Source organism: Hippoglossus stenolepis, chromosome 21 (assembly GCF_022539355.2).
Source record: "Hippoglossus stenolepis isolate QCI-W04-F060 chromosome 21, HSTE1.2, whole genome shotgun sequence".
Lineage (NCBI taxonomy): Eukaryota > Metazoa > Chordata > Actinopteri > Pleuronectiformes > Pleuronectidae > Hippoglossus > Hippoglossus stenolepis.
In genome coordinates this window covers 19,157,923-19,170,444 of record NC_061503.1, presented here as the reverse complement: position 1 = coordinate 19,170,444, position 12,522 = coordinate 19,157,923, and the positions used below count along the sequence as shown (strand labels likewise).

Below are 12,522 nucleotides of genomic sequence, written 5' to 3'. Positions count from 1 at the left end.
AGTCTCAGCTGTCAATCATGACGTCTCAGCCCGTTTCTATATCATCAAATATCGAATTAAAACCAAACTGATCACAAACACTTGAACATTAGTGAGATAAGAACGACCTGAAATGACAGAAACCATCTTTAATGTCTTAGATTTTTTGGTTGTTATCCCATCTGCTAACATGGAGGAGGCGGGGTTAATGACCTGTACTGCAGCCAGCCACCAGGGGGCAATCGAGACGATTTGGCTTCACTTGTGGGAGCTGACACGTCGTCCATCTTTATTTTCCTTCATTGCTCCACACTCACCAACGCCAGTCCACAGTGAGTTCACAGCTAACTACTGCCACCTGCTGACCCAACAGGGGACAACAAGACAATATGAAACGATTTGATATAAAATTCCTGTGTGTGATTAATTATGTGGATCAAAAACTCTGACTCACTCACTAAACGTCTATTACAAAATCAAATGCCAGAGAGCTCCTCAGCCAATCACGGCCCTCCTCCTCCTCCTCCTCCTCCTCTGGCCTCAGACACAAACAGATTAAACCCTCAGGACACTCATGCAGAGAAGACTTTGGATTTCAGCACGGAGGAAACATGACAGAGTTGAAAAGCTTCGGCGCGTTGATCTGGATCTTTGCAGCTCTGACAACGACTGGTGCAGTTAAGATCAGTTCTATTTTACTCTGGGAGAGATTTTATCTTTATTTTTTTGCAGAAACTGGTTTAACTTCTTTTTGATTTTAGGCCTTGTGGAAGGAAAGAGAGTGGATGAAAAGTTCTACCCTCTCTTCCTCCTCCTCCTCCTCCTCCTCCTCCTCTTCGTCTTCATACTCCTCCTCCTTTGAGAGTTCAGGTGAGAAACTCCTCACGAGTCTCTGGTCTTGAGTTACTGAGTTATTTGACATGTCTGTGACGTCATTGGTCAGGTGGAACTTGTCTGAACGGAGGAACCTCCGTCCCATCACTGACCAGTGGTGAACACATGTTCTGTTTGTGTGCTGATGGTTTCGAGGGAAGAAGCTGTGAAACAGGTGGGAAACAGATTACATTGATCTTTTTTACATTTTGAATACAATACAAATCCTGTTTGTCTCTTTCAGTCCAAGGTCGTCAGTGCTACGACGGCGTGGGACTGTACTACAGAGGACGAGTGTCCCAGTCCCAGAGTGGACGGACATGTGAGGAGTGGGATTTAGAAACCAGAGAGAGGTTCATGTCATCAGATGTCAAAGCAGGGAGACACAACTACTGCAGGTACGTGTTGTTGGATTCATTGGAACTCTTTGATATAAATCAGTTCCTGAATCTGTTATTTATCTCTTCTAAATATTCACGCTGGTGAAGACGCATCTTACGTTACACCACTGGGAATATTAGTAATATTGTTTTTTTAGATTTTAGAGAAAAACTAGATGGAAAATATTTCTTAAAAGTCATATAAAGGTAAATTCTTAACTGAGTTAGTAATTAATTCATTGGTTCTGTTGATTATCCAGGCTTGGTTTGTGTTTAATTAATTAGATAATGATGACTTATGGTTAAATAGAAGTTTGATATTCATATCAATAAATTAGGTAAGTAGAATTACTACAAAGTGCAAAGGATGAAACCATATCAATGAAAATCAGTATGATAGGTTTTCATTTTGTCCGACAGAAATCTTTACTACAGACGACGGCCGTGGTGTCATGTTCGGAAAAACCATCAGCTGCGGCGGGAGTTTTGTGATATTCCACGTTGTAGCTCAGAGTCACGTAAGTTTATATTTTCTACTCCAAGGAAATATAAAAAGTCCAAGTAATTATAATCCAGAGAGTTGAGTTTAAAAAACATCTCTGCTCTTGTAGTTCCAGCTCCAGCTTCACCTTCACCTGGACCCACGGATCTGCCAGGTGAGTCCGGCACCGCAGGTAGAATGATGCTGTGTCATTAGAGGGAAGTGGGTCAGTTTAACATAAAGAGAAATATTCATCCTAATAATAATAACTTTACTTACTGTAAATGAATATAACATAAAAACCAAAATACAAAACATCAAAGCCAAGTAGAAAATTAATAAAATAAATAAGTTTCATGGTGACGTAATCACTAATGATGTGGAAACAGACGTCAACACCGCGCCACCTGCTCCTGAGTCTTGCAACCAAAGCCCAACTCTTGCTAAACTCACCGTGTCCCATTAACAAGCTTTGTTAAATCCTCCAGCTGCAGAATGTGGCCGGCGCACCAGACGAAAGCAAACGAAGATTGTGGGTGGAACAGTTGCCACAGTGGAATCACACCCGTGGGTCGCTGCCATATTTTATCGCAGCAAATCCAAGGAGAAGGTTTTCCGCTGCGGGGGGAGTCTGATCTCCGCCTGCTGGGTCCTCACGGCCGCCCACTGCTTCCCCGACGGGTAGGAAGTGAGATCATTTACTGGAACCACAGCAGGTGCTGAATGGGAGAGATCCAGGATTGGACCGATTGTTGTGAACTTTGTGTTTCAGCTCCGAAACCAAAGAGCGGCGCTTCTCCGTCGCCCTGGGGAAAAACGCCCTGAACGAGAGTGACCCGACCGAGCAGACGTTCAGAGTGGAGAAGATCATCATCCATGAAGGCTTCGACAACAGTGAGGGCAACTTCAACAATGACATCGGTACGAACACTTCTTTAGACGCTTACAGATACATTTAATAACTTGTGTCTGATAGCATTATTTCCATAAGGTTTAGAAACCCTCGTCCGTCTTCCTTCATTCTGAATCCATCGATACATCGTCCACCTCAAACTGACATTAACCTTATTCCTCACACTGACCTTAAAGCAACACTAGGTAACTTCCACAGCGCCCTCTGCAGCCGCACGTGATAATTAGGTCGAGTGAAGTGGTTTATCAATGTGCTGAGTGAAGCTCTGACTGTGTCGTCCCACTTACTGAACTGAGAATACTGGGAATGAGAGAATTGATGATGGTGTAACCGAAGCTCTGACTCCTGCAGCGTTGGTGAAGCTGAGGCCTCGAGGTGGTCAGTGCGCGGTGGAGAGTAACGTGGTGAAGCTCGTCTGTCTGCCGCCGCCTCTGCAGAACCTCCAGCCTGGTGTCACCTGTGAGATCACCGGATACGGGAAAGAGAGTCACGGTGAGGGAGGTTCTCCGGATTCTGTCGTGGTATCTGACGGGAACGTACAGGTCCACATTTTCCCAGTATGGAAACACTTGCCTTTGATAGAACACTTTAGTAATATAATTAGTTCTGCCTCCCTTTAATTAAACTCAATCTACAAACCATACAAAGTGTTTGAGTACTTTCACGACTCTTCCTCTCCAGGGCTGTGGTATCGGTCTCAGTTTCTCCGAGAGGCTCAGGTGAACCTCTTCGCTGACGACGTGTGTCGACACAGGGACTATTATGAAAACATGATCACCGACAACATGTTTTGTGCCGGTCGACCCGACTGGAGCCAGGACGCCTGCGAGGTATTTCTACATGTCTGGACTCGAGTCTTGATTCGCTGAGCTTCTTCTAACGCTGCTCGTCTCCGTCCCACAGGGAGACTCGGGGGGGCCCCTGGTGTGCGAGGTCGACAACAGGCTCTTCCAGTTCGGAGTCATCAGCTGGGGCGACGGCTGCGCGAAGGAGTTCCGACCCGGCGTCTACACCCGAGTGACCAATTACAACGGATGGATAGAAGAGAAGACGGGTCTGACGTCCGTCAGCGCCGGAGCCTTGTTCCCTCAGGACGTTCCAACAGATTCAAGTGTTAACGTGTAAAAATCCCTGAGAAACACATCCAGGGATTAAAGTTCCCTTTCGCTACGATGCTGTTATGACCTATTAGATAAGTGTAAATAAAATGTGATTTTAACTGGAGACACAAAACCCAACCTGACTTCCTACTTCTCGTGAGTTGTCAGGTTGTCATGCCCTTCCCACGTCAATAGGTGGCGGTAGTGAATTCACTATGCTGATTGTGAATGTGGACCACAGACAGCGAGGTTAAGGTCATAAACCCCGCCTCCTCCATGTTAGTAGATTGGACATGGACCAAACTAAAAATAAATGTTGGTGAAAGATGGTTTCTGTCATTGTCGATATTTCTTATCACACTGATGTTTGTTCACGTGTTTATGTTTCAACAACAAGATAAATGGAGCTTTTCTACATTTCACATTCACCCATTCATAAACCACTTCTATATATATATGTAAATGTAAATATGCTTTACACAGATCAGCTGTAAGGAGTAATTCAGGGCTCAGTGTTTGGCCCGTGGACACCTGGAAGAGCCGGGGAGCGAACCACCAACCTTCTGGTTGGTGGACGACCCGCTCCACCTCCTGACCCACAAAATCAAAATATTGAAAAGTTGAAATGGTTAAATTATGATTAAAGTCAAACACTTCTCACGGGAAAACTTATTTTCCAGACTAACTGTTTATTTAGTAGCTTACGTAAAAGAAAGTTTTGCTGTAAAGGAAGTTTGTGTTTTTAAAATCAGTTCCTAACTTTCTCACATATTTTAGTTGTTTTAAAACGTTTATTATCCCTTTTGCTTGTTTCCTATTGGTCTGTTCTGAGAGCAGAATGTGTTCGTTCTATATTCGGCTGTAAAAAGATAATTTTCATATGAATATATCTCCACTGTTGGTTTAACCACCTTCTTGACAAAGTAAAGATTTATTAAACACAGACGCTTCATCTACAGTCACTGCTTCACTGGAAATCCATCTGTGTGTGTGTGTGTGTGTGTGTGTGTGTGTGTGTGTGTGTGTGTGTGTGTGTGTGTGTGTGTGTGTGTGAGTGTGTGTGTTTCTCCTCTTGACCACAAGATGGCGCTAGAATTGTACTAAACTAAAGAACATCACAGGCGATGACTTTATAACTGAGGTTGTTCCACAGGAGGCCTCACGTGTTGCATCTCAATTTGTGTCTCTTTGTGGTTGTGTCTCTTCCTGTTTTGCATGTCTCTGTGTTTTGTGGTTGTGTGTCTGTAGTGTCTCTTTGATCTTGGTATTGTTTTGCATGTTGTTCGGATTAGTCACTTTTCAGTTGTCTCTTTGTGGTTGTGTGTGTGTCTCTTTTGGCATTTCGTGGATTACTTTGTGTCTCTGTGTTGTTTTTCATCTTTTTGTAGCCGTTTTGTGTTTTAAGTGGTGTGTGTCTCTTTGGGGTTTTGTCTCTTTTTGCATCTCTGTAGTTACGATGCGTCTCGCTTGTAGTTGTAGTGATTATCTATCTTTTCTGGATTATTTAGCATCTGTTGTGTCCATTCGTAGTTTTTCTTTGTCACCTTTAAAATGTTTTCCATTATATTTATTATCTTTTTGGGGCGTGTGTCTGATTTTCTTGTTTGTCATTGGGTGTGTCTGTTTGCATCTCTTTGTGTCTCTTCTTGTAGCTCTGTGGTTGTTATGCATCTTTGTGTAGTTGTTGTAGTTTTGCATCTTATTTCAGATTATCTTGTGTCTCTTTTTTTGCGGTTTTGCATCTTTATTTGTTTCTGTAGTTGTTGTGCAACTGTTTGTAGATGCAGCTGTTTTGCGTCTGATTATTTTGCGTCTGTGTGTCTCTTTTTGCATCACCTTTTATTTGCTTTGCATCTTATTTTGTGTCCATTTGTTTTGTGTGTCTCTTTACGTGTCCCTGCGCAGTTGTGTGTCTGTGATTCACAGTGCTGAGCAGGAAAACACAAAGAGTCCTGTTGTATCAACTGAAAACACTGTTCATGAAAGACACAAAGTGAAAACCACAGATTTATTTCCTGCTGATTGATTCGTTCTTTCAGATGCACTGACCTGGAGGATTTGGACTTCAACAGCCAAAAATGAGTCATCATCATCAGGACGGGTGCGGCTGCTGCTCTTTGCTTTTGAAATCTCACCAGACATTCAGGTATTTCAACACCAACGCCTGCGACCTGACAAGCACGGATCAAACCCAGACCTGAACCCTCGCTACATGTAACTGACATGTGAAGCTCATTGGTGCAGAGGTGTCTGGAGCAGAGGAGACTCCTCCTGGAGGCTCACGCACTATGTGAGGTGTGGCTGAGAGGGTGTGTGTGACTGCTACCTCCACACCAACCTGCCTCCTCCTGTCAGACGACTCTCTGCCTTCCCGTGTGCACGACTCAACGTGAAGTGAGTACAGTTAATCTGAGATTCATGCAGGTTTCTTTACAGCTGCAGCTGCTTAGACAAACAGACGTTAGGCAGAAACATGAACGGAAACAATTCTGTGGAGATTCTTTACTGTCATGTTGAGATGAAATAATTATTTTTTGATACTTCAAGTGTGTTTCAGTGATTCTACTTGATGCCTTGAATGAGAAGCTCTTGTCTGAAGTGGTGTGTTGTGTTGTTGACTGGACGCTGTTCCCCTCTGTCCGTCAGTCCTTCCAGCAGCCGTCACCATGCCTGAGAATGCAGAGTCGCACTCCGCCACCCTCGTCACCAACCGCACCTGCACCGTAGAGATCACCAACGTCAGCGCCAGCTACTGCCTCGTCAACCCACAGTAAGAATCAATGAGGATGATGAGGATGATGATGAAGATGTACGGGGGCTCATTTATTTTGAGTCTGAACCAATAAAGGAATTTAACACGATACCTAAAATGCTCATGAATCGATTTCTGCATGATTACCAAAGACAGAAAGTAACTAAGTACATCTACTCAAGTGTTCGAGTTCAGCTCTGGGGAGGTTGTGTTGTATTATAACAGGAATCAGTTTCTCTGCATGTTTTTGATACTTAAAGGTACATTTTGCTGAAAAGTCTTACTTTTACTTGTTGTTGAATATTGTTACATTAGTACTTTTACTTCAGTAAATAATCTCCTCTTCATTCTGCTCTTCTCTCCAGAGTTCACATGGACATGGGTTATTCCTTCAGCCCCCCGCAGCCCACCGTGCGCACCACCAAGACCGAGGTGTGCTCCTTCATCAAGGACGACAACACGGCGACAGGAACCGCGGGCGTCCTGACCTACGAGATGTTCCACATGCAGAGTCGCAGCTGCAAAAAGATGATGGCCATCATGTTCTCGGTGCCCTTTGACTACACCTACTACAAGAACTACCTGGGCATCGGCTTCTTTGAAAAACAGCGGGAGGGCAAAGATCTGTTCAAATACATGTACAATAACAAAGAATTCCCAGATTTCATGCGCCAAGAGGCCAACGGCAGCGGGGTGAAGTACTGCCCTGACAACGAAAAGATTGAAGTGAGGGGCTGCATGTGTGATGACAACAAGGCCATTGTTAAAATTGAGTTGTACGACAGTATGAGGCAGTGAGTCTGTTTCTGCTCCTGTGAGAATGAAGAGCATCAAATGCGAATAAACGATAAAACACAGTTGAAGCTAAATATTCCTGAATAACTACAAACAATGTGTGTGTCACTCCTGTCGTGTAACGGTGCTTTCATGAATAAAAAAAACAGTCTGACCAATTTCTTGTCCTTGATTTTTATTGATCATCCATCACAACAAACCAGAAAATGAAATGAGACGTTCACAGAATCACTTCCTGTTTAAGAATCCGTCCACAAAGTCGAAGCACAACTTTTGTTTTGTTGCAATCGAGCTGAACGAAAGTGTTTTTTTCCTAAAAGTTATGAACTTGAATAAAAGGTCAATAAATCATTCAACCTTATATATAAACCACACACGTGAACAGCGATAAAGAAAACTCAGTTTCAAAACACTGACTATAAATTATTCCGTGCAGATAAACCAGGTCGGATGAACACAACGTTTTCTAACTTCACTCTGCACCACAGACTGTTTATGAAAAACTCTGCACACAAACAATACAGAATATTGAAGAAGAGTTTGAGGACGACTCACTCATGACGAGGAATAATTCTATTAACACGAGAGAACACAACATTACAAACACAGGGACTCAACTAGATCCATTAAACATGACCCCAGTCGGACTAAATGTTCGTCTCCCCGTGCAGACGATAGGAATCCGTGACCAGACCTAAAAGAAAAGGAGTGGTGCCTGAAGAGACTCGGTGGTGTGATGCATTGTCAGGACAATCTCAACAAACCTGTTTTTAACTGAGAAATAACAAAAAAGAGATATGTCGTTAGTGTTGGTTACACCCTGTGTTCACGTCTCCATCTGCGGCACATACCTGCGTCCAAATCTCTGAGGTGAGGACAGTTGTGCACAAGGTGTGTGCGCTGTGGGCGGAGACACATTCCCCATCAGGGGTGAACTGAGCCCAGCGCTTCAAACCTGCCACAGCCCGAGTGAGACGAGCACCTGAGATCCACACAGGTAAGTCAGAGCTGGCTTTACTGACAAGCATTCACTGGATTGTGTTGGAGAAGTTGTTGTAGAAGTTGTTGTAGAAGTTGTTGGAGAAGTTGTTGGAGAAGTTGTTGAGAAGTTGTTGTAGAAGTTGTTGGAGAAGCGATGTGTACACCTTGTAACACAGACCTGCAGCTCACATCTTTGCATCCCTCTTCCTCCCTCGCAGCTTCACCAGCAACACGATGAGTGACTCAGCAGAGGCTTTGGCCGCCAGTCAGACGAGCCGAAGAAACATCACCATCGAGATCACCAACCTCACCAATAACTACTGCCTACTGGACCCCAGGTAACTGGGTCTTTAGAGACTCGTCCAGCACTGACGGGTTGATGGAGGAGAAATGTTCTGTTCCTTTGTCTGCACAAGTTCATGAGCTAACTGTTCTCATTTCTTCTCTCTTCAAAAAAAGTATTTACTTGGAGAGTGGCCACGTCCACAGCCCCCCCCAGCCCACCGTGCGCCCACTGAAAACTGAACTCTGCAACTTCACAAAGACCAGTGGCAAAGCCTCCGGTGCCGTGGGCGTGCTGACCTACGACCTGTTTGAGCGGCACAAGAATGCCGCACCAGACAAAGTCGCTATAATGTTTTCTGTGCCCTACGACTACGGCTATTACAAGAACTGGGTGGCATTGGGAATCTTTCCACATGGCAAAGAGGTCAATGAGGCGCTGTACAAAGAGATGTATTACAACAAAGAAGAGGGATTCAAGCGGATGGAGGGCACCGGCAGTGGCATCACGTTCGAGGGCCCGAGCCTGGACATCAAGGCGACCATGTCCCCGATGGGCAGAGCCATCATGAAGGTGGAGGTGTGGGACAAGCTCTTCTCGGCCCCGATGACTCAACACTACTGAGCTGGTGATTCAGGTTTTCTCCGAGTAATCCAGTTTGACACAGCAGCGTGTCGTGTTAGAAAAGTTCAACCCTCTTGTTCACGTGTGACACTGTTCCATCTGTTCATGCAATAAATCCGATGAGTCTGATGATGTAACCTGTGTCTCAGTGATCATTTCAACAGAGAAAAACACCCGTGGTTCAAGTTGTTTATCAAAATGAGTCGCATGTGCATTTCATTATTTGCTCTTGATTTGAAACAAAGTCAATTTATACTTTCATGATAATTTAAGCCTCAGAAGAAAACACTGGTGCCTCGTGCAAAAGGGAAACAGTGTGATTTTAGTTTTAGAAATCAAGAAGAAAGATCATTTACAATATTAAGTTGATCACAAGATAATAAAAGTTCAGTCAGACAACTCACGTTCACACATTTATTGCAGTAGTAGAACAGGTTTAGTGTTTGACGTCTAGACTCCAACTTAATCCACATGATTACACAGGTATGATGGGAGTGATGAGCAAATACTTGTACCCCCCCCCCCTCCGTCGGAGCCTACAGGTGGAGGCTGGGGGGGGTGGAGGGGCTGAAGCAACTGGTAGTAATACTGAAGCAGCAGTGAGAGCAAAGGGGATGATGGGAAATGTCTCTCTGCTTAAATAGACCACCTGATAAGTTGGGTGTGTATTATAGATGGTTGGGGAGAGTGAGGTCACATGATGTACGTCACATGATTGGCGGAACTAGCTTGCTCCATAAGTTAGTTTGAACAACTGACGGATTCTGTGCAGGAGAAACTTAATAAAGTTCTATTCCTTCAAGTTGCAGCGAGTTCAGACTCATGTGCTGCATGTAGAGCACAAGGGCGCCATCTGCTGGTCGGAAGTGTTGGGTGCAGCATTAGTTTGTCTATGTCTAAGTGGTCGGTGTCCACAGCAGCTCAGCAATAAAGTTTGATATTTATTTTAAAAAAACAACTCATATATCTGCTTGTTAAATTAAAGGCTACAACCAGCAGCCAGTTAGCTTAGCTTAGCATAAAGCCTGGATGCAAAGGGGAATGCCTTTGATTCAGAGCTGAAAGTCTCCCCCTGTTTCATGCTAAACTAAGATAAGTGGACAGAACTCAGTAAGGTTAGCTTAGCATAAAGATTCTTAAGCCTATATTTATATGTGTCAGCGACTCCATGTGACTTTTGTCTGTCAAGAATAAAGTTTCATGAAGTTCACATCCTGTTTTCTATAAATAACCATGTTGCTTTACATTGTGTTGTGTCCTGTAACCTGTAACAATGTGTTAAACTCAATGTTGGATTCTTTTTACTCATTTTCCTTTTAGATGCAGTTTCAAAAGAAAAAACACTAAAAGAGAGTAAAATCATTTAGACCTGATTGAAATTAGTCCGATCCAGAGCACTGCTCATAGAAAACACTGACGACCGCAGCGAACCGCTCCTTCAGATACAGCTCCAGTGTTTCCAGCGGCATCCTCCTCACGTCATAACCTCTGAACTGTTTCTTAGTCGCCGGGTTAATGGGCACGACCTCCTCGGTGCTGTTGGGGTCGTTGCGGCCGATGGCAGCATATGTGGGAAAGGTGTCCTTCAGCTTCTCTGGAAGACTGTTGTTGTACTTTGGGCAGCAGTAGGCTGACCACATATACTCCGGCACAGCCACACGATGATTGTTGAGCCAGTGCTCCTCGCTCTGATAGGGGATGACGCCGGTCACGATGTGCGCGTCTCCAAGGCAGTAGGCCGCCAGGGTTTTGTTGACGGTCTGCTCCAGGAGCTGCCAGGGGCCGTCGTTAGAGCCGGCCTTCTGAGGAACCACGTTAGTGAGGGTGAAGGTGGCCAAGCGGTCGTCGTGGCTCCTGTGGTGAAGGCTGGGGTCCATGTGGCCCCGGGAGTAGGTGGAGTTGATGTAGTCGTGCTCCACCGCCTGGCTTTCCACCACGTTCTGGTCCACGGGGCCGGGGGGGAAGGGGATCATGTTGCCGTCGGCTCCTGGGTACGCTAACTGTTCATCGGAGGGTGAAAGAAAACAGTGAAGACGTCAGAGGGAAACTGACTCGGCTTTTACAAAACATGGAGGAAATGAAATGGACCCGAATATCAGACGGTGTCCGATGAAAAGTCGAGGGATCGTCAAAGTTGATTGATTTTCATCCTGAACACTTTTATTAAACGTATCAAACTAATTGTTGTGAGAAACTTTACAAACAACCACTAACGTCCACCTCATGGTGACACTTCTATTAACAATAAGAAACGTGTTGGAGTGGAAATCATCTTTGGCCCTAAAGCATCTTTATGGATTAATGAAATCATGATATTCCTGAATTTAGAGAACATTAAATTTAACCTGAGGGGATCACCTGGAAGATTTGCTTGGGGCTCCATGATTAGTTTCATAGTTAGATTACAGACGTTACAGGACAAATGAACACCTATAACTGATAATCACTGATAACAACAGTGTAATTTATCATTTTAACTCGGTTCCTTTGGTTTATCACTGACATAGTTATTGAGTTTAAATGATTTTTTGGGTTATGTAACAGAAAACATTCATTGCATGTTCTTGTACCTGCTCACTGAATAAAAACAGTTCCCCCAAAAAAGACAATGTGAAGCATTTCCTCATTTCACTTTTTGTTATGAAACACATGGATCTATAACATTTACTAAACTGGAACATAAGCATCTACACGAGTCAAAATCAATACTCTGTGTTTTTTGTCTTGTAGAATCATGCAGACAAATAATATATCTGACAGCCAACACATGGTTTTATCACATGGGACCAATTCTCTTTCTAGGACGTCAACAACAACCAGACTCAGTATTTAAACATCCTCACCTGTGGCTCAAACTTCCAGGAAGCTGAGGGCCTCTTTCCCGCCGGCAGGGTGTACAAATAGCCGGAGAACCACGGGGAGCGGCGCGCTCGGCTGTACAAAGTGGCAAAGCGATACTGGTTGAGGAAGCGCTGGCAGATCGGGGTCCCCAGCAGACCTTTAGGAGGCCACGACCTGTAGAAGAACTGCAGGCAAGGAGCAAAATCACCAACATCAGCTGCAGCCGGGCGCCACGTCCCACAGGAGAGCAGGACGACCACGACCAGAGAGGAAAGACGAGACATTCTGACCGTCCAGTGAAACACAGAGAGGACAGAGAATCAGCTCAGTCGTTTCCTCGTCTCTCACACTTGAAGTGAAAGCAGAAGTGGTTTGAACATTAGTTAATGTTCAGCTGTTTTTACAAGGAGGAAGTCTGACTGATTGTGTTTTCGTTTTCCATTCCACGAATGATTGTGTTTTCGTTTTCCTTTCTACGTAAAGAAAAGTACTTTTAACTTCTAATCTTCTCCCTCTAAAA

General features: G+C 44.4%; 4 protein-coding genes across 4 annotated transcripts; 3 read left to right on the top strand and 1 right to left on the bottom strand.

Moving 5' to 3' along the window:
* The first annotated feature begins 523 nt into the window (after positions 1-523).
* On the top strand, positions 524-4,055 carry plaub (plasminogen activator, urokinase b). Its single transcript, XM_035145966.2, has 11 exons — positions 524-656; positions 741-849; positions 923-1,027; positions 1,097-1,250; positions 1,653-1,750; positions 1,844-1,888; positions 2,202-2,394; positions 2,486-2,634; positions 2,978-3,118; positions 3,308-3,456; positions 3,530-4,055. Exons 1-11 carry the CDS (start codon positions 591-593, stop codon positions 3,749-3,751), a joined length of 1,431 nt encoding a protein of 476 aa, XP_035001857.2. The 5' UTR covers positions 524-590; the 3' UTR covers positions 3,752-4,055.
* Positions 4,056-5,933: 1,878 nt separating this feature from the next.
* On the top strand, positions 5,934-7,431 carry LOC118100621 (tereporin-Ca1-like). The gene is made up of 3 exons (XM_035145918.2): positions 5,934-6,120; positions 6,373-6,496; positions 6,844-7,431. Exons 2-3 carry the CDS (start codon positions 6,393-6,395, stop codon positions 7,274-7,276), a joined length of 537 nt encoding a protein of 178 aa, XP_035001809.1. The 5' UTR covers positions 5,934-6,120; positions 6,373-6,392; the 3' UTR covers positions 7,277-7,431.
* Positions 7,432-8,108: 677 nt separating this feature from the next.
* LOC118100525 (DELTA-actitoxin-Afr1e-like) lies at positions 8,109-9,298 on the top strand. Its single transcript, XM_035145734.2, has 3 exons — positions 8,109-8,270; positions 8,473-8,592; positions 8,714-9,298. The coding sequence occupies exons 2-3, from the start codon at positions 8,489-8,491 to the stop codon at positions 9,159-9,161; spliced, it is 552 nt and encodes a 183-aa protein (XP_035001625.1). The 5' UTR covers positions 8,109-8,270; positions 8,473-8,488; the 3' UTR covers positions 9,162-9,298.
* A 263-nt stretch (positions 9,299-9,561) lies between these two features.
* LOC118100523 (endonuclease domain-containing 1 protein) lies at positions 9,562-12,464 on the bottom strand. Its single transcript, XM_035145732.2, has 2 exons — positions 12,005-12,464; positions 9,562-11,161 (listed from the first exon to the last, which is right to left on the bottom strand). The coding sequence occupies exons 1-2, from the start codon at positions 12,284-12,286 to the stop codon at positions 10,541-10,543; spliced, it is 903 nt and encodes a 300-aa protein (XP_035001623.2). The 5' UTR covers positions 12,287-12,464; the 3' UTR covers positions 9,562-10,540.
* Positions 12,465-12,522: the final 58 nt, after the last annotated feature.